Consider the following 22,955-nt stretch of genomic DNA (forward strand, 5'->3'; position numbering starts at 1 on the left):
ACCATTTGTGGAAGACACTGTCCTTTTCCCAATGCATAGTCTTGCCTCTTTGTCAAAGATAAACTGACCATATAATTGTATGTTTATTTCTGGCCTTACTTTCATTATTTCTTGTTTAATTCTTTCCTTCCTTTCTCCCTCCTTCCCTCTTTCCTTTCCTTTCTTTCTTCAACTAATATTTAAAGCCCTATAGTTTTTTTCACAAGAATTTAAAGTGATATTTTAAAAGACCCTTTAAAACAGTTTTAAGTGATCTATTTATGAATGCTTGTTATTCATCCTATCATGTTCTACTACTCCCTTCAAACTCTCAAAGGTGAATTAACGGACTTTGTTTTGTGTCATACCTTTCTTAATGGAAGACAGGTCTATTTTCTATAATCCTGGTCCTCTTTTAATTCTTCCTAAAAATGGCCAAGTGCACAAAGGTCTGGAGTGGAAAGTCACCTTGGCTTCAGGCTTGGTCCAACAACCCAAACACTTCCTGGCATGATTATAGCTAAATTCTCTTTAAGGGCTGTACATCACTTAGAACTATTATATTGTGTGCAGTAAGGATTAGAGAGTTAGTGAACCCTAAGATGATATTTCTTATTACATAAGGATACATGCTGATATATGGGGAAGTGAGACTAAGGAATACTGAGGTCAACTGTTTTATCAACTGGGATAGGTAAGTAATTCTACCATAATGAATAACTTCAAAACTCTCTGTGACTTAATATCATAATTTTTTTCTTACTAATGCTACATGTCCATGACAGATCCATGATATCATTGCTCTGTTACTCAGAATGGCATATAAGCTACAATATAAGTACTGCTGGTGTCAGAAGGGAGATGTATACATTGTTCACTGATTCCTAAAGATTCCGCACGCCAGTAATATAATTCTCTTTTCTTCATACTTTGACAAACTAGTCACATGGCCACAGAAAACTTCATGAGGGTGGGAGAACTTCTACGTGGGAGAAGAACACGAGATATTTGGTGAATTGCAGTGATGGCCATAACAATTTTCCTCTTAACATTAAGAAACCACATCCATTTTATTAATGCTTGCAAGTGGTATAGTCAGGGGCAGAAAGGTGCTTTTTTAATATTTTTCTAAGGATAGATGATTTTTACTGAGAATAAGGCCATTGGCAAGAGATAGCTTTTAGTAAACAGACTCTGTTCAAACTTAAACCACTTCTTGAATAAAACATGTTTAATGTTATTGCTATGGTGTGAAATGGACTGTAGATATATGGCTCTCTATGCACAGAGGAAAGCATTACGCTCAATGCAGTTTCACTTCAACATTCTCTTGTCCGGTGAAATTAGGAACTACAGGTGTTATAGTGTGGACAGTGGCCAGAGTCCAGATAAATAGATGTATGCTTTTATATACACAAACATGAAATAATTTATTTAAAAAAATGCTAATAGATTGACAGCTCATTCACATTTTCCTCTGCTAAATTCTTGGGGAAAATAGCAAGAAAGATTAACATGATGTGGCTCCTATTTTTGCTATATATCTTTTATAAATGTTACTAATGAAATGATATTTCCTTTATTCTCTTCTAACTTTACTGTAAAATGTATTACAATGTTGTTTGTGAACAGAGGCATAAATAATTCAGTCTAGGAATACATTTACGATGTAGAATTAGACTTAAATAAGCGTAGTTATTTTAAGTTATAGGAGTACAGTGGGTTTGAGCAGCTTAAGTAATGCAGAAGCACACAGCATTATCATGATTCTTATCCCAGCTCATATTACGTGTCAGATTAATAGCATTTTTGAGGTTTCTATAACATATATTCTATATTGACAATTTCACATATAAATCATCAATACATCAAGGTACATAATGGTACTCTGTAGAGTTATTTTACACATATAATGTAAAGACTTTTTTAGTGTATAACCATAGGAAAACAAACCGTTAGGAATAATGAGAAGTAGTGTACAATGTTACGTATTACAGATTGATAGAACGAATTTTATTGTATGACAATGATTTCTTACGGAAACATAAAGGTATTATATAATAGTGCTGTTAAAGTACAGTTATATAAGACATCAAAAGTTGTAAAGGGTCAGGCTGTCCTGAACACAAAGAATACCGGCCCCTCAAATCAGAGTAGGAAAGAAGGCAAGGACTTGGCAAGAATAGGGATTTTAGAATAGTTGATGAAACAGTGAATAGTAGTTTTGCAGCCAAGCCTCACTCTAATAAGAGCACCTTAGTGGACAAAATCAGTGTCCAAAAATGCAGTAAGTTCTAGCAGAACTTCCCAGAGGGTGCAATCCATTAGACAAAGCACATTTATCTATCCATTTTACTTATTCTACAAATATTGTCTTGCATATATTTTTCACTGTGCTAACTCGAGCTTAAAATTTACTAGAAAAAAGAGACAGATAAATAATTAGAACTTTAAGATCACAAATAAAACAGAAAACCCGGCAATGGATCAGAAAATATGCCCAAAGGCATCAGTACCACTGCTGGCTAATAATAGATCAGGACCACCTTTGCCCTCTAATTTGCATCCCAGTAATAAGGCGTGCAGGAGAGGGATATCAAGATAATAGGAGCCTTCTAAATCTCTTTTGTAATATCCACTCTTGCTTCCTCCAATTTACTCTCCATATAGTAGCCAGAGAGATCTTTTCATAATGCAGATTTGACCTGAAAGCGCAATGGAGTTTTCCTTTGTATCAATATTATGATGAAAAAATATTTAAAAGTTTTCAACATAGCTAGGATCCATGTGCTGGTGATGACCTAGATCAGCTTGTTCACCCTTATACTCTTCCACTTGGCACAATTCTTGGCACAAAGTAAGTCCTCACCAAGCATTTAGCGAAATCAGGTAGAAAAACAGGCCTCAAATTTCTCACAAGGGAAGGCATCTGGAGATACACTGTACATAGGGAGTTATATAGATTAATAGAAAGATAAAAAGGGATGCATAAAAGGACAGAAGAATGGATGGATGAATGGACTGATGGAAAGACTTAGATTTTTGTTTATTTTTCTATTTGCATGTGAATCCCCATTTCCATCATTATAGATTGTGTATCAATGATTTACATACATGTATTTTAGGCACTTATTGGGTAGGCAAAATTTTTGATAGGGCCTAAAATATTAAGCAACTTTTCAGATATTAATTGAAAATTATATCTTTATATCTAATCCAAGCACTATTAACAAATAAGCATCTGTAAAATTTCTTATATATTACTTAAATATAAAAATTTTGTTCAAAGTTTACCAAAATCCACACATTGGTCATATCAGAAAAAGTCATCTAAAATAAGAATACCTAATTTTTCTGTCAAGATATGGCTCAATATTTTTTATCATCTTTAGATCTTGATAAAAATTAATAAAAATTAAGATTTGCTCTCAGACATACAAGGATAAATATATTATTATTTAACCAAACAGTTTTTTAAAGTTACCATAAAGATTAATACATAAGGTAAGAATAGAATTTTGGGTTCTTTCATTTATCTTCTTAGTTTATCTTTTTGGCTTAGACATAACCCAAGAGTTGTAGCAGTTCTAAAGAGTGAAAACAGATGATCAAGGAGAGACTTTTTATTTAAATTATGGGCACATATCCTAGGCCCTATATAGCATATTAATACATTAACTCATATTTTGATATACGTGAAATCCTAAATTTTCTACAAGACAGTAATCACTCAAACTGTTTAAAGTTAAAATGTTAGATAGGGGCTTTTGAACTTTTTAGTAAGATACTTTCTTCTTCTTCTTCCTAAGATCTTAACTGTTAGCACTTGCCAAATGAGTGTAGCACGAAAAGACTAACTAGTTTGCTGTTCGTGTTATTTTTCTATTATTGTGCACGTAGAATCTTTGCTATTTCTTTGATAACAAATTATGTTCAAATTTCTTGTACAGCCATATACAAAAGATGGAAATCCTGACAGCCTCTGTATGTAGGGGCCCTGCTTTACAAGTGGATGCAAGAACTATTAACTAACTCCAAAGCTAAACTAATTCATAACTCAACTAATTAGATATTTGCCTAATGGCTTACGAGGCAAGTGGTATCTCTGAAGCGGTGAGATAGAGACAGGGGATAACAGAAGAATCTGTTGTCCTTGTACTACCTGGAAGACTGGCATCATGGTTATTCATCTGCATGCTTTGCAGAAGGAGAACAATTCTGTGGAAAGGGAGATGTACATGAATAGATGAAATATTATGTCCCATATAGAGGAAGGATATCAACCCTGGTTGTCAAACTGCAGAGTTCATTTTCATGCGGCGAGAGGCTATTTAATACACAATTTGAACTCACAGGGCTGATAATAGTTTTCTGTTATATTAGCAGAGAAAGTGATTATATAATCGATTGCTCCTTAGTTCTGAACTGTTATAAGGTATTTATTTTTAAAAGTGAGTTTTAACTAGCATTCAGATCTCCTGGGTATGCTCCATGTTCTATTGATTGACAATAATTTAAATAATTTGTGAAGCTCTGCTGAGGAAACTACATCTGAGGAGACAAAGAGCTGTGTGGCTTATCCTTGCTTTCCCTGGTTCTGTCAGCAATTTGTTTCTCCTCTCCTCAATTTTGAAGAGAGGATGTAATAAATATGATCTAAGTCAAAATAGGATTTTTCACATGCCTTCATAGAGAAGTTAAATTAAAAAGAAATCAAATTAACTTTTAAAAATATTTTTGTATATATACACAAGGGATATTAGAAAGGGGAGCAGAAATCTAGTTACCCCATCTTCTTTCCCAACGTTTCTGTGCCCATGATATATTTAAGAGAAGTACTCACAAAGACTGGGAGAATATCAATAAATACGTTTAAAAAATCTATTTTAAAAGTAAAGATTAAGCACATAATCAATGTGAGAGTTACAGACACACAAACAATATTGAGAATGATTTTTTTCCCCTAACATTGCGCTGAATTTTCCCCCCTCTGTCATTGGGTTGAAATTGATAGTCGAGTCAAAACCATTTCACCTGACATGTGACCCTAACTAATGGGACTGCTGCAACTAAATCAAAACAGGGAACATGTCCTTACAGAACGTGTGGAAGATCCTGTGAGAAGAATCTATACCGATCAGAGAATAATTTGTATGTTGAGACTGAATTTGAACTAAGAAATCCTGTCTTGGATGGTTGCAGCCTGATAGTTAAACCATTCTGAAGTTTTCTTTTCTTTCTTTATTTTCCTAAAGACTGATTTATTTGAGAGAGAGAGTGTGAGTGCGCGCATACACGCACACAAGCGGGGGAGGGACAGACTGAGAGGGGGAGGGAAAGACTCTCAAGCAGACTCCTGCGCAGAGCACAGAGCCTGACCCTGGCTCATCCCAAGACCCTGAGACCAGGACCTGAGCTGAAATCAAGAGTTGGATGCTTAACACACTAAGTCACCCAGGCACCCCACGAAGTTTTCATTTTTTTAATTTAGAAGTAGTTTGTTGATGACATAGGAAATCAGGAGAAAAAAATCATAAAAGGAAAGTAATTTCATCAGTAACTCATTAAAGCTCATTTATGTAAATTGATGTCTACATTTGATTCTTTTTCAATGTTTTAAGATATATTTATTAGTAAAGGTTAAATTATAGGGGAAAAAAATCAGTCTATTTCTTTGTTCCTTTTTCCGACTGTACATTCAGACTATATGTGTCAGGAGTAGAGCATACAATGAATGCTTAAATACACTGTCTAAATAAATCAATGAATGGATTAATGTACATGGTCTGATGGACCGTGGCTTCTGATCTTAAATTCTACCAGGATTTGTGGCTTTCATTTTTTTTTTTTTTTTTTTTTTTTTTTTGCACACAGGGTTGGATCAACATGACTCAAACAGTTACTTTAGGTATAGTTTTTACTAACCATATGTATGTCATATGGTTAATACAAATTTATAAATTTTTTCAATATTTTCTTTAAATGCAGATATTTTTATATTTCTTTTAAGGCAGATACACACTTCATGAAATTATTTGTTATTTCTAACAATTCTAAAATCTTTGTAGCTTAAAATAATTTTATAGTTCTTTCTTTTATGATTGAAATCTTTCATCATTATGTGTTGACTGGGTTCAGTTTGGGCTGCTCTTCTCCTCCACATGATATTGGTTGATGCTACCAACATCTGGGCTTCAACAGGCTTTAATGTTCACAATCCTTCTCTGGCAGAGCTAGCAATTAGGGCTGCCTCTCATCGGAGTTCAGCTGATGCTTCAACCAGAGAACCATAGTTCCCCTTGGGCTGGACTCTCCACCATATGGTGGTTGGGATTCCAAGACAAGGGTGTCCAAAAGAAGGGGGCTCAAGAGGGTAAATATCCAATACAATGAATCATCAGGCCTCTGCTTGCATCACACTTGTTAAAGTCACACTGGCCAGTGTTGCTCACAGCAAGGTAAGCGTGTACTACTCAAAGGTATGACACTAAGAAGTGTGGTTTATTAGGGGCCACCAAAGTAACAATGAGCACCATTGTGCTTACATTTTAAAAGTAATTTTCCATCCTGACTTCATGTATGTATATACATATATATGCATACACACACATACACATACACACACATACTTTGTCCTCATTTTATAGCTTTACTTGTTATCGGCTACCTCTTTAATCTGTTTAGTAAATCACTTGGCAAGTAATATAAAATGCTCATCTCCTTTTAACCTTTTCTTTGGGGAAGTTACTGAGGTCATGCAATCTGACTCCTTTCTCAGCTGTTAGGGGAGCCAGTCCTGCAGGTGTGTACTGCACCCACCTCCCTTTGTTAGAAGGCGCTGCCACTGTGGGCCCCTTGGTAGGTGGAAACAGGAGCACCAAAAGCCAACAGGGGTTATGGATCACAATAAAGAATTAATAATTTCTAGGGCCTCCATGGCTAGGCCCTTGGAAGCAGATGAGTCATGCAGATCTGTGATGGTGCAAGAACAGAGTCCATGAATGAAGCAAGTTATTAGGAAAATGATTGATTTCCTTATATGGATGTTTTATTAAACTGACTAGCTTCCATGAGAATTCCTAGAATTAAACTGTTTCAAATGGAGATCGTTTTCTGTCCATACTCTATTTTATTACATACAACTCTCTGAATAAAATATCTAAATAATTGTATTGCTGTAGTGATTACCTTTATAAGTAATAATTGTAGTTATACATGAAATATTTACCAAAATTTGCTGTGTTCTAGATCATAAAGTAAACCTCAGCAATTTTCAAAAGCTTGAAATCTCATAGGGCATGCTCTCTGACCAAATGGAATTAAACTGGAAATAAATAACAGAAAAGATAAATTTTTACATGCTCAGCTGTTTGTTTTGTGTTTTTGTTTTTAAAGTAAGCTCTATGCCCAGTGTGGGGCTTGAATTCACCACCCCAAGATCAAGAGATGCTTGCTCTACTAAGTGAGCCAGCCAGGTGCCCCATGTTCAACTGTTTGAAATTTAGGTGATATACTTCAAAACAACATGTGACTCAAATTAGAAAATAATTTGAACTGAATGAAATGAAAATATATATCAAATTTTGTGGAATGTAGCTAAAGAAATTCCTTTCTAAAAATAATATTCCTGGGCACTTGGGTGGCTCAGTCTGTTGGGTATCTGCCTTCAGCTCAGCTCATGATCCCAGGCTTCTGGGATGGAATCTGGCATCAGGCTCCCTTCTCAGCGGGCAGCCTGCTTCTCCCTCTCCTCCCCCCTTATGCTCTCTGTCACTATCTCTGCTCTTTCTCTCAAATAAATAGATAAAATCTTTAAAAAAATAAAATAAATAAAAATAATATTCCTTTTACTAAAGGTTTTTCCAAATGCTCACACTAAAGTTGGTATTTCCAGTCTTGTTACAAGTCTATAGAAAAAAAAGATACAGATGCACACTGTCATTAAAAGGCGTCTCCCAATTTTCCTAGACTCTTATCAAGATCTTAGGAGGAATGTACATCCTTAAACTTTCTTTATACTGCACAATGAAAACTGTGAAGGAACCATGCAATTTAGGCAAGACTGTTTGAGTTATTGGAAAATCTCACATTAAAGAATACTGCATGTATCAAAAGTTGCCAAGAGACTAAGCCACTTCTGTGACATGTAACATGGGGTATTAAGTTTCAGCATTTCTAAAGAAATTCTTAAAGAGAAATTTATAGATTTAAGCACATTTACTTAACAAGTGAAAAGAGCTGAGAAGCTAAGATTTAAGTTTCAATCTCAAGTTATAAAAACTAGACCAAAAGCCTACCAAAATAGAAGTGAAATAATGATAGAAATACATTAATTAAATATAAAACAAACAAGAAATAGGATTAAAAAGAAGTCTAATTTGTTTCTATAAAAATAATTGCAATGAAATTTATAAGCTAGCTGACAGAGTGTCAAGGAAAAAAATTACCTACATCAGAAATATAAGTGGATATCACTATCATGTTACTATAAAAAGAGAATATTTGAGTATTTATGCCATTATTTGAATTTTTAGCTGAAATGAATAGATTTATAGAAAAATAAAACCATATATATATATGTATATATATATATATACATATATATATATTAAAGATTTTATTTATTTATTTGACAGAGAGAGACAGCCAGCGAGAGAGGGAACACAAGCAGGGGGAGTGGGAGAGGAAGAAGCAGGCTTCTAGTGCAGAAGCCTGATGTGGGGCTCGATCCCATAACGCTGGGATCATGCCCTGAGTCGAAGGCAGATGCTTAATGACTGTGCCACCCAGGCGCCCCAAAACCTTATACATATTATACAAGGAAAAACATGAGAAACAAGAGCTGGCTATACTCATGAGCATAAATACAAATATCCAAAAGGAGTATTAGCAAATCAAACCTAGATGTAAATGAAAATGATAACATATCTCAACCACTTTGCATTTATTCCAGAAATCCAAGTTTGGTTTAGTATAGAACAATTAATCTATGTAGCTCAATATAGTCATAAAATAAATAAACATCTGAATAAATGCAAAGATGATAAAATCCAACACCCACCATAATAAAAACTCTCACCAAACTTGGAAGAGAAATTAATAGAAAAATAGTCAAATATTGAAATATATTGTTTTGAGATTTTCACTACAGAAAAAAAGTGACTGCTAATACCACCTTTATTCAACATTTTAAAAGAATAACTACCCAGTTATAAAGCAATAAAGGGAAAGAAAATTCATAATTAGAAAGGAATGAATAAAACTGTCAGTATGCAAGGTTACATGATAAATATCTAATGATAATCTAACCACAGTGTAATTAGAAACTATTTGATTTAAAAAGTGAATTAATAAGGTTGCTATATACTCAGTCAATATTTGAAATTAATTACATTTCTAGATGAAAGCAATAATAACAAAATATATGTATAAAAGTTGCCATTAAAAAGTTTTAAAAAATCTAGCAATAAATCTCACAAAATATATGTGCTACCTCTAAAAAAAAACAAAACTTTAAGAAAAGTTTAAAAGTCTTAAGTAAATAGAGGGGAATGCCATGTTCATGGAAAAGAAGACTAAATATTATAAAAACATGAATTGTACTCTAAAGTGATTTACGGATTCACTGCAATCCTTATTGAATTGTAAATGTTTGTCCAGTGTGGATTGTGGATGTAAAGTTAAAAAGTTGATCCTATAATTTAAATAAAAATGAAAAGGGCCCCAAATCCCAAGAAAACTTTGAAGAAGTACTAGATATTACAACTAATTGTAAAGTTACTTTACGGCACTGTGGCATTGGCCTAGTACAAACAAGTAGACAAAACAGGTCTATGTTCACACATATAAGGAATCTTGACTTATGATAAAGGCAAAAAAGCATATCTCATATGGAAAAAAAATAGTTTTAGCTCCTCTCTCAAATCACACCAATAAATTCAAGATGGATTTTAGATGTAAGTATGAAACAAAGATTTTAGATTATAAGAGGGGGCTATCTTCACAATTACAGGAATGTAAAATATTACTTAAACTGGATTGGGAAAGAGTCATCCATAAAGAGAAATATTACTAAATGCCCCTCAGGGGTGCCTAGCTGGCTCAGTTAGGAGAGCATGTGACTCGATGTCTAGGTCATGAGTTCAAGCCCCATGTTGTTTTATTAAAATATATGTAAATAAAAAATCTTTCCCCAAAAGAGAGCATGAAGAGTAAAAATTTATGCCAGAGACTGGGGAAAATAATTTCAAACCATATGACCAAGAAAGGCTTTGCTTCTACTAAATAAATCTTGACTGAAGATTTGAACAAGAACCCTTGAAAAGATGACTACTGGGGAAAATGCTTGATATCATTAGGCATCAGAGAAATGAGAATTAAAATCACAATGTCATACCAGGACCTACTAGAAAGGCTAAAATGAAAATAGTTAATACCAAATGTTGGAGAAGATGTAGAGCAACTGAAACTCTTATTACACTCATGGTGGGAGTGCAAATTGGCCCAGACTCTGTAATATCAATAGGTAGTATCTACCACATTTCAAAATACACATTCTTTTTGATCCAGAAATTCTATTCCTAAATACCCTTAGATATGCATATATATGAAAATATCTGAACAAGGATGTTTTTAGGAACTTTTTTTTATATTATTCCTAAGTTTTTAAGAATTAATTTTATTAGAATTAATTTATTTTCCATTCCCATTATGTGAACATTTCTGAAGTCAAGGTCTATCTGTTTTGATAATCTGATGAGATCTGCTAGATAGATGTTGGTTTTCTTTACAGGAAGAATAAAATTTATTTTTGAGCATCATTATTGTCACTCGTAATTGCTTAATTCAAATAATTTATGAAAATTCAAACATAGATTGTATAATTCATTTACTAGAAATCAAAAAGCCACTGTTTTTAGAGCTGTTTATCCATTTTTTATAGCATGGATCTCATCTTTTCGTACTTCTCTTTTTTCTTGTTTGCTTTATTTTGTTTTACAGGCAAACAAACCTGGCTACAAATACTTCTATGTTGTTTAATATGCTTTCTAGCTGAATATTGCTTGTACAAATTTAGGAAAATGAATATAAATTCTATTTGTTCTCAAAGTAGTGTTTTTATACTTAGAAACAGTTTCTGTTTAAATATTTTAAGATCAATTTTTATCCTTTAATAGAAAAAAAAAACAAGGCTTAAAAAATTAATGGTACCTCAAAAACTTCAATGGGGATTTTCAATGAGACACTAAGTTTTATTCTGTGACTCTCATATGCCTTCAGCAAGTTTTCATTTTACAGCCAATTTTAGCCTGTACATAGTGGTGCTTCTCTTGCCTAAGGGCTATAAACTTTAATAGAGTCCCTGATACAGAGCTCACACTCTGACCACGGAGGCCAAGGTGAGATGTAGGAAAAGAGGACAGCCTAAATAGAAAAAGACAGCTTCTCTACTCCCCTCACTGCCCCCACCGCTTTGTTCTTTTTTAAAAAAATAAAGAACCAGAGAAAAAAGTAATGTTTAGGACTAAGTTTCATCAAAAATGTTAACTGACCATGACAGAGTTTACTGTTAATAATTGTTTGGAAAATGGTTATACATCTGTGGATCTTCTCTTTAGGTTAAAAAAAAGCTGTTTATTTCATTTATGGGGGTAAAATTTTGTATATCCTCAGTCTGAGAGGTGAATCCACTGTGTTCTGAATATAGAAAAGTTAATTTAGAGTCATTAATGTGAAAACAAGGATAACCACTAGTAGGTAATTTTGTATTTCTGTAATTACTTCCTAAGTATCTAGGAGAGAGTGTGTGTATGGGTGGGGAAAAGTTGGACTGTTTTCATTTTGTTTTGGTTTCATTTCTCGAATTATAATATACAAATTTAAATTTAAATTTTCACCATTCCCAGATATGAATTAAAAGTTTGTTATGATAAGAAAAAAAATATTACCTAGATTTGAAGACAGGCACATCTAATCCAAAGATCTGGATTTTGTAGAATGCATTAAATTTTTAAAGTTCTCTTCAGGAATTTTGTAAAACATATATATAAAAGTGATATCTATTTCTAAATGTAGATATTATTTCTAAATGTGCACCTAAATATAGGACATACTAATGTTTCCTTATTTTCCCCTGGAATATGAGTATTTGAAAATTGTTCAATATTTGAGTTTCACTTGAAATTTCATAAGTCTTCAGAAATTCATTGACTATTTCTTCCTACACTAGTGTGGCTATTTTCTCAGTTCTTCTGCCTTTTTGGAAAGTTCATAAAGTCTGCTTTACAGACAAAGGTTGAAAAAAATTCTATAGAGCTGATAGCAATTAAATGCGGGATAAAATATGACTTCAGAAAAAGCTATTTAAGTGAAGTGATTGTGACAAAAGCCAGCCTGGGTTTTACTGAAGAATGCATAAAGTATAAAGAACGTTTGCTTTTCATTGAAACTAAGTGTATTATACGTTCTTACTTTTAAAGTTATTTTTACTATAGATCTTTTCTGACAAACAAAAAAGTAAACAACACAGTAAACTTCCCTGTACTCATTACCCGGCTTCAACCATGATCACCAGTGTGTCATTCTTGTTTTATCCATTTCCCTTCTGTCTCTCTCTCTCTCTCTCTCTCTCTTTTTTTTTTTTTTTGAAGTATTTCAAAGAAACTCTCAAACATGTCATTTTAGCTTAAAATATTTCTGAATGCATCCCAGAAACAAACGACCAAAAATGATTAGGACTTTTTTTTTTTACATAACAACAATGCTATTATCAGAACTAATAAGAACTTCAGTAATTCCTTATTAAAATCTAATGCCCAGGGTATATTAAAATTTTCAAATGTCTCAAACATCTTTTAATAGTTGGTCTATTTGAATTGGGATCCAAATAAGATCCACTTACTTTTTTTGTTATGTTTAATCACAATTCATTTAGAACAGCTACTTCTTCCTAATTATCTGCTCATTATTACTGGGGGTTGTGTTTGTTTGTTTTGCTGTTGACTTGTTGGAGAATTCAGTCAGTTATCTTATAAAACATTCCACTCTCTGGATTCTCCTATTTGATTCCATGAGGTGTCTTCTTTCCTTCTCCTCCTCTGACTCCCCTTCCTCCCCCTCTTCTTCTTTCTTTCGTCCTTATTTAAAAAAAAATCTTTTCTATTTCAAAATGTTCACGGTAAGTTTGTCTTTTCTTCATGGTAAGTTAAAATAAAGGTTTTGATGGCATAGATTGTGTTTGTGTGAGTCTATATGTGCCTATGTTTGTGATGTTTTGCATTTATTAACTATAGCATGTAAAATTACATTTTTATTTGCTAGACAGCGTATGGTTCAAGGTGGTCCTGGTTTTGCAGGCATTCAACCAATTTCTCATTTCACGTAGATTATCTTGGTTGTCACAACCTCTCCCACCGTGGTGTGTAAATGCATGTAACATCTTGAATGATGTGACTATAGAGAAATATAAATCGTTGGGGTCCTCCCCAACCATTTCTCTTGTAACAACCTTCTTTATTTTTAATAAACATGTAGGTGGCTTTTTGTTTTTGTTTTTTGCTTCTTTGTGTTTGTTTCTTTGTTTTAGTAGTCTGTGGGTTGAAAGTTTCAATTGGTGGAACACAAGATTGGAGTAGAAAAACAAACTGAAAATATATTTATTGTGTCTGTTAAAAAAACAAACAAACAAACAAAACCAACTTTCACCAGTCTTCTCTTATATTTACTCTGCTGGGCTCTTACTAGCTTTTTCATTTCGGTATCTGACCTTGCAGGTGTAGGTTAAAGGCAAAGAATTGGTTTAATCATTCATTCTAGCTGAAGTAAAGTATGTTCAGGAAAGTATTCTTCAGGCTTTTGCCACTCAAAATACAAAATATCCATATGTAATGCATGGTAGTCAGACTTTCTGGAAATTAAATTATTTTTGGGTTAAGTTCAGTAAAAATAATTTGGGTCCTCTGCTTCAATCTCTTGATTTACCAATCTCTCCCTTACAGTGAATTCCAAATAACACCACTAAAGCACAGTTCTGTTCATGTTGTAATTATTTTCCCTAAGTTTTCCTATTAAAACACAAAACACCTTCCTACAATCACACAAACCATAAACTGACCAAAAACGACCCTTTCAGGCATTCTGCTCCTTCTTCTATCCCTGAACTTAGCCACCCCACACCCCTGCTTTCCCCAAAGCTGGCCATGCATTTTCATTAACACTTCAGTTCTGTTGCATAAATGTCTCCTTTTCTTTCTGGCAAATTTAGCTACACCTTCAGACCTGATTTAAAAGAGACTTCAACTGGGGATGTACTGTATGGTGACTAATATAACAAAATAAAAATTATTTTAAAAAAATAAAGGAGAGTTCAACTGTGGAGAATTCCATAATTCTTTCAGATTTTTAACCATTACTTCTGTTTCATTACCATAGCACTTTGCTTATATTTGCTTTACGGAACCTCATTCTGCAGTTGAAAATAGTTATTTACATATTTACATGTCTGCCTTCCTAGTGGAAAGAAGTCATGATGTTCATTTTTGTTAAGTACCTGGGCATCCATCTAGGAGTCTAGGTATGTTTTTAAAATACTTTAAATTTATAAAGCCAGACATTGTGGATATTAACTCTTGAACATCTGCTCAAATGATGGAGCTTTTAGAAAAAAACATAGTTTTGTTTCTTGTGGTGTGCTTTTGGAAGAGTACCATTCATATAGTAAAAGCTGAATGTGATTAGAATATGCTATGTTCTATTATCTTTACATTTTAGATATGATCCCAAAACAGACACATGGACCATGGTGGCTCCTTTGAGTATGCCCAGAGATGCTGTTGGAGTCTGTCTCCTTGGTGACAGATTATATGCCGTTGGTGGCTACGATGGGCAGACATACCTCAACACTATGGAATCCTATGATCCACAAACAAATGAGTGGACACAGGTAAGACCGTCACCAGCATAATTTACTTCAAATACAAGAATTTACTTCATTTACTTCCTTCTAAATTTCCTTGAACCCAAAGTGATTGATTTAGCCCACTGTCATCTTCGTTTTGTGAAAAGTTCACTAAATCACATGTTTTTGTGTACTTTCATGTATTCTACACCTTAATAAAAATCATATTAAAAGGTGACTTTCACGCCTCAATGGGATTTCCACTTTATTGTAAGTAATAACAACAAACAGGAACTGAATTTTAATGAGCTAAAACAAACAGAAAACAAAGTGGAATATACTGGTTCACAGAAACCTAACTTTAGAATATTTGGTTTTAGAGATAACTGGAATAAGAAGATGGGAAGCTATAGAAATCAACTTTCTGCCTCCTAATTTTGCTTGACTATCCTTAGGTCCTATCAGGCACATTTTCACCTACTGCAGAGAGAATTTTCCATGGAGTGGAGCTGCTGGAAGCTCCAAGTAGTCATCCTCACAGCCATAAACAAAAAACAAAAACAAAACAGCAAAGGACTCCAAATGATCTGTCATGTAGAAAGTGCTCACTCTCAGACAATCACTTCGGCCAGGAAGATGGAGCGAAATAATTGGCCGATCTTAAGTGAGGTGAGAGACTCAGGATCACACTAGAATAAGGCAGCTCCCATTCTGGTCACACAGTTAGAAGATTTGTGTTGCATTGCGTGGTGCTGAGGGAACATGAGCATAGTGCAACTTAATTATAATGGAAAACACCTTATTCTGTAGAGCTACTATGACCTTGCTTGTAATGGAGGGAAGGGATACATTCTAAGACTTGGGTCCTTATATTCAACTTCTTCCTATTTTCCTTCTTTCTTTTCCAAATGTCTCAATATTTCTATTATTCCTCCCCTTTATCAGAAACTTAAAAGCAAGATACCATTCCTGCAAACAAATCATTTCCATTAATGTTTGCAGTGAGATTCCAAAGCCTTATTTAGTTGAAGCAGAATAGGAGCGTCATCTCATAATATTCCTCAGTGGATGGAGGGTTCTAATTGCTGGGGGGGAGGGTGTCACAGAAATTGACTAGTTTATCTGAAGAACTTGAACACTGGTTGGAGTAAATTTCTTCTAAAGATACTTAACTTTTAAAGACACAAAACTTCCTAGATTGTGCCAGTTTGGATGATATGTGTTCAACCACAATATTGAGATAGGCTGACTCTGAAGTACAAAACTAAATTCCTAATGTCCAGACTAATGTGCCTGCCTTATGAATCTTACCCTCCTCTAAGAGAAAATTCTCTGATTTCAATGAAGATGGATGAATTTGGCTAAAAGGAAAAAAGAAGGCAGAATGAATGAAAGAAGGGGAATTATTTGGAGAACTAGGTCATATGATTTTCTGTTTTACTTTAACTGTAAGAGAAGAAGCATTCTTCATCCAAAGAGCAGCAGCAAATATAAAAGAAGATTGTAATTATTACACTAAAATTTTAGAAGATATATTTTAACCTCTTCTCTTTCTGAGTCCCTAGTGTTTACAAAGAAATACTGCATGCATTAATGACTTGATTTGCTAAGGAAATGTACCAGTTCAATGCTACATATCTCAAATGTGCCACTTTTACAAATGAACATTAAATGAAGGAAGTTTATGGGCATATCAATGATAGAATATAGTCTTCATTACATATTTATAATAATGAGCCATTATGCTTATCATCCTTCTAAAATTGAAATCAAAATAATACATTAGTAATAATAGGTAAAAACTTCCTGAAGAACATTTTCTCTCATCTGTATTTTAATGCACTTTTTTTGATCATATATCTTCCAAACAACAAGGTGGTATTTAAAATATTTTATAACAACTTTGTCTAAGTACAATAAACACTAATTTTAAAGCTTTTAAATTACTCTAAGATTTTACATCCATATATTTTCATTATTTATATTTTTAAGAGCTCTAGGGACCATCAGCAGACCCACACAAAATCCCTTTGTAGAATTTCAGGATTCTAGGTCCCTAGAAAAAAAATCCCATATGGCTGGATAATGCCTGTCACTTTCCCTTCATATACTCCATAAACGGACAAAACCAATAGGTTATCCTATTTCTCACTGGCATCCCCAAATGGCTGAGCATTAGAATAAATAAACAAACTATATTAAAATATCCAAGAATGTGTATTTGGAACACTTCCCAAGCTAGCCTGCTGGAAATAATATTAATAGATTTGGGAGCAATTGCCAGATTCATGTCTTAGTTTTACTGAGAACACATACATACATGTATGTATGTATTTGAATAAATTTGACTTTGTCATTTAACACTGGGTTTATTTCTCCTATTTTATTTGGAAAAAAACCCAATATGTGTGCTTCAAGACATAAAAAAAGGACTTTATTCCATTCCCCCTGGCCTGGGTAAAACCACCCTTTTGTGTGTTGTCTTGGTGCTGTCACAGTGCTATCATGATGAGTCCACCTGCAGCTGTAAGGAAAGATAGTGTGTGATTTACTATCACCTCCCCACAGTTGATGGTGGGGGTAAGAGATAATGTGAATATTTCTTAAATAAAGTAGCTGAGAACTATTGTTACAACTCAGCTCGCTCTGTTGTGCATGGATTTCTTTTATTTGCACGCAATAGATACATGGCCATATCCCCTTATCTGCAGTTTTGCTTTCTCTGGTTTCAGTTAACAGTGGTCTACTACAGTCTGGAAGCAGGTGACCCTCCTTCTGATGTATTGTCAGAAGGTTAGTAGTAGCCTAATGCTATGTCACAATGCTGACATCGTTTATCTCATTTCATCTCATTACAACAGCATTTTATCATGTCACATCATCAGAAAAAGAAGGGTGAGTACAGCACAGTAAGATATTTTGAGAGGGAGAGAATACATTCTCAAAACTTTATTACAGTATATTTTTATAATTATTCTATTTTATTATTAGCTATTGTTGTTAATCTCTTATGGTACTTGATCTGTAAGTTAAGCTTTATCATAGGTATGTACGTATAGGGAAAAACAGTATATAACGGGTTTGGTACTAACCATGGTTTCAGGCATCTGCTAGGGGTCTTCAAACATATCCCCCCTTCAAGGAGGGGCTCCTGTAGAAGATATTGAGAATAAGTTCTAGGGGAGCCTGGTGAGATATCTACATTCTCTGGGGTTTTTTTTTCTTTTCTTTTTTTTTTTTTTTTTCCCAATTGGTTCTGTGGTCAACATTTTAGGATGTCATTCTAGGGCTGAAGTTATGTATAACGTTGGAGGGAGAGCACAGCAGATTTTTAAAAAATATTTATTAAATAATATGAAGTTAGGGCAAAGGAGGAAAGGGGAAAAGGTCTCTTAAATATCTAAAATGTATGTATGTAGAATATATCAAATGCTCAAAATAGCATGATAAATTCTGTGGTAAGGATATTACTTAGCACTATGATAGAAACTAAGTGTGTTGGGTAGAGAAATCTTCCCTCAGGAAATGACAAGTAGAATGAGACCTGATAGGTGGGTAATAGTTAACCAGGTGAAAACACAGGGAGTGGTTTGGTTTGAAGAACAGAATTTGTAAAGAACTGCAGGAAGAACCCATAACATGCAAAAAATAAAGGGGTGACCAAGGAGTTTGGAGACATAAGCAGGGTCTATGTGATGCATAGCCAGAAGCCATGTGATAGAATCTTGACTTTACTGTAAGGCTGAGTGCAAGTTAATGAAGGCTTTTAAGCAGGGAAAGTAAATAATCAGAATTGTGTTTTAAAATGATTGCACTTGATAGGATGTGAAAAATCATTACGAGCAAGCAAGTAGAGTCAGAGAAATCTGTTAGGAGGATATTTTACCAATCCACTGTAGAGGCGGAAAACTTTTCCCTTCTCTCTTCTATTTGGTTGGTCTAATAATCAAACTGATATAAGATAGATTAACAGGAGAAAAATATAGTTTTGTATGTATGGGAACCCCGTAAAAAGAGGAGACTCAAAGAAGTAGCCAAACCAGGAAGCTTTATACGTTTTACACAAAATGATAAATTTGTGACAAATTGACAAACCAAGGATTTGTGGTAGTGAAGTGCTAAAGAAGTCCCAAGGTTTATTTATATAGATTTTGGCCCTAAATTCTCTCTCTGGTAATAAGGATGCCTTCTATCCTCCTGGTATAGGGAAGTTACCTTTCACATTGGCGATTTATTCCTGCTTTCAGGGGGACCAAAGATCAGAGAGTCCTTCCTATGCCAGACATCTATCGAGTACCTTCAATTCAAAATAATCAATATGCAAACTGGCATATCCTGGGGTGGCATACTCTGCCACCCTTCACCCTCAAGGAAGAATTGTAATGTGAACGAGGCTGAAGACCACAGGAATGGGTATAATCAGGTTGGATGGAGAGATATTGTAGGACTTGATGATTATTCAGATGTAAGTTTGATGAGGTAAAACTAAAGGTCATGGATGTACTCTAGGTTTCTATCTTGAGCAACTGAGTAGAGGGCGGTGTCATTATTTGACACCAGAAACAAAGGAGGGACAGTACATTTTTGGAAAAAAAGGCAGAGATTCATTTTTACAAACACACTCATGCATGTTTAGAGATAGATGTAAATGCAGATACAGATATAAAGTAAAGCTGTTCACTCTACTACGCACAGGATTTCTCAGTATTGAACGAACATCAGAGGGTATTTGGGAAAATTTTCAAAAATACAACTACCCGATATTCCTCCCATTCCTATTGAGTGGTGAGGCATGAGCACGTATACTTTGTAAAAGCTCCTCAGATGACTCTGATGTGAAACAATACTTAAAAATCACTGGAAACTAAAAGAGAGACAATGGAAAGTATTGGATTTTGGAGTCACATACACTTCAGTTTGGGTACATTGATTTATATATTTTCTCTTGACATTCTATTCACACGCCTGTCACACAAAAATAATACATGATGGGATTATAAAGGTGATGTGATGATCCATAAAAATTATTCTTAACACAAATGAATAAAAATAGATCATATGGGAAGTGGCTGGTTTTTTTTTTTCTTTTTACCCTGCAAAGGGATGGCAGGTAACAGTAAGAACATTTAAAAGAACTGCAGATGCGATAGTAATTTTCATATTTAGAGAGCAAGACAATGTCCTTTCTCAATCAATAAGATAATGTATGTGATTTGAGGTTATTTTGCTCTTGGCTATTTTATTTCTTACATTTTATTCACTTTCTTTTCAGTTTGGAATAATATCCTGTAATGTCTATCCTACTCTGATATTTTATGTGCATAAATTATTCTTAGAAAACTGTAATAAAATCATTCATATCAAAATGCTCAAATTATTAAAATCTTGGCTTACCTCCATGGAATAAATTTTCATTACAAACTGTAAAAATTATTGTTTTTAATATATTTCTAGACAATTTCATATTCAGGAATTATTTAAAAAATCTCAATTCTCATCTCAGTGACTATCATAAGGTGGAATTTTTAAAAATAAGCCACTATAGCAATTGTAATTATGGTCTATTTATGACAAAATATTGAAGTTACTTCACTGTATGTCTCTGTTTAGAATAAATGAATAACACATTTATTTCAGTATAATATCTGGGGAAATAAGTTCAAGATGATTTCAGTAAGTGTAATAGCTATTTCATCTAAAATATACTCCAAGATATCACTATGAAATATCATCACAAATGTGTCCATGCAAGCCCAGAAATAAATCTTCGCTGGAAACTTCTATAGCATCTTTATGTCACTAAAAATCATTAAATATCTTACTACTTGCATTAAAAATTCCAAAAATGATTGCAAGCTTTAACAATTTCAATATGCAAATTATTGCTCTTTTGTAAAAGCCATTTTCAATGTTTCCATTTTTATTGTACTACTTCTGACTAAACTGGGAAAATATAAGCCCATGTATTTATGATTTTCACACATATGAGTGCTTTAAATATATTACAATTTGTCTACTTTTCTATGACAGTAAAATTTGTCTTAAATTGCGTTTCATCTTTTTCAACAGATGGCTTCTTTGAATATTGGGAGAGCAGGTGCCTGTGTGGTAGTCATCAAGCAACCTTGACTTATTTTTATTTGGAGAGATTTTATTTGCTGGAATGGTTATTTTTATATCAGAGGGCAAGAATGAGAACTTCCTGAGATGAAAATTCTTCAAGAACAAGGATTTCTGTAGATTTACCTACTGATGTCAAAAGAGGTGCAAGATCAAAGAGAATTACAGGAATCGAAATAAATATCAAAATGTATGGGAACAATGTCTGGCCGTATATTAATTAGTTCAGGAATGGTTATTGGTAATTTGTTTTGTATTGTAGCATACAATAACTAAAGTTACCAAAGGCTTGTTTTTCTTGAGCAATTGAGAGACCAGTATTTGTGACATGGATAATTTCATGACTACAACTCATTCAATTCTTTTATAGTTTGTGGCAATATCAAAGAGGTCGAACAGCTGATACTTCATCTGACAGAATCTGGTTGGTTTACTATTTTCCTAACCAGATGTGGTCATTCTAGGAGGCAGAATGATGTTTTATTAAAACAAACATGCTTCTTCCTCATTTTCTCAACTGTGAGGACAATTAGAGAAACAGATTCATGCCTGTCTCTTGCATTCAGAAAACAAATGGTTCTGCTAATCAAAACTGCATATTTCATCAGAGAGGATGGCTAAATTTTATTGCAACCGTATTAGCAATCTAAAGCTGGCAAACACAAAGGATTGTTTTCATTAGGCTTACCACACTGCTTTGCTTTTTGAACACACTGAGCCAAAGAATCAGTATAATTATGGGCTTTTGCCTTATGTTGAGTTCAGTGTAAGCATGGATGCTAGTTATTCTGAATATTATATATATCCATTGCATGTTAAGGTCCTTTAGAATTTTGTTCATAAAAAAAAAAAACACCTTAGAACTTTGAGAGAGAAATCTATGATCCATTCATTTGGAGTGTTAATGATCATTGTTAGAAGGAAGGCAGACTTCAGATTCTCATTTCTCACTTTTCAGACTTGTTACATTGATATGCACATTATTTTATGCCAAATGTTTGTAATTGTTTAAAGCATAAAGTGGAAACATTACACAATGTCCTTAATAGAGTCATGTAAATTTTAAAGATAATTAATAAATGATAGAACATTTGCTTTTATCACTGTATCTTTCTTCAATAAATTTTAATTGAAATCTGAGTAAAAAACTGACAAGGTATACTGCAGAGATACGCCATTTTTATTGCCTGACTTCTCAAAAAATCAAGGAGTATATATCTCTCTCAAAACGTGTATTTCCTCCTAAATATTACGCTGGCACCAAATGCCATCTTTAATTATTGCTTTCTTCTGTAGTCACTCATTTGATGCAGTTAGCAATAGTGCTTACAAAGCACACATCCCATAATGAGTGCTGATAATTGTGCAGGAGCTAGAAAAGACAAGAAAATTCCTCTTTGAGTCAATGTAAACCATGGGATTGATTTTTATTGTTGGGTGGAATAAAATGTTTGAAACCTAATAACCAAGAAAAATATTGATAGTTTGTATCAAGGAAAGGTCAGGAAATCTAAATTTTCCCAACATATACATGTGATCAAATTTATTGGTCACATTTAATGTCAGAAAAATTATGTTACTAGAAGTATAAGATAGGAGGAAGTATCAGTGAGTTTTAAAAATCACAGGTAAAAAATGAATAACATAAAATTTATCATCTTAACCATTTCTAAGGTACAGTTTAGAGTGTTAAGTATATTCAGTTTCTTCTGCCCACGTTATTTTCTCGAACGCATAGAACATACAGATAATATTAGCTAAGCGGAATAGACAACTTAGTTTTGAAACTTGAAAGAATAGAGAAGATAATGTGGGAACATCTATTTTTTAACCAGTAAAGTTTTGTGGTGGTCATATTTAAAATTTGTTAATAAATATATCAATATTTTTACAATATTCTTTCCTGAGAAGGAATTTACCTGCAACAAATTTGCTGCATTCAACCAACTCTATATTGTAG

General features: G+C 33.6%; 1 protein-coding gene across 2 annotated transcripts in view; it reads left to right on the forward strand.

Annotated features, from left to right (window-relative positions):
• The window catches only part of KLHL1 (kelch like family member 1), a 340,926-nt gene extending 319,281 nt beyond the window's left edge, over positions 1-21,645 (forward strand). For both annotated transcript variants that reach the window (XM_026493388.4, XM_026493389.4), the window contains 2 exons: positions 14,749-14,920; positions 20,945-21,645. In XM_026493388.4, the coding sequence (XP_026349173.2) occupies positions 14,749-14,920; positions 20,945-21,004 (232 nt within the window). In that variant the 3' untranslated portion in view covers positions 21,005-21,645. The remainder of the gene's footprint in view (positions 1-14,748; positions 14,921-20,944) is intronic.
• Positions 21,646-22,955: the final 1,310 nt, after the last annotated feature.

Source organism: Ursus arctos, unplaced genomic scaffold, assembly GCF_023065955.2.
Source record: "Ursus arctos isolate Adak ecotype North America unplaced genomic scaffold, UrsArc2.0 scaffold_10, whole genome shotgun sequence".
In the NCBI taxonomy this organism is placed as follows: Eukaryota; Metazoa; Chordata; class Mammalia; order Carnivora; family Ursidae; genus Ursus; species Ursus arctos.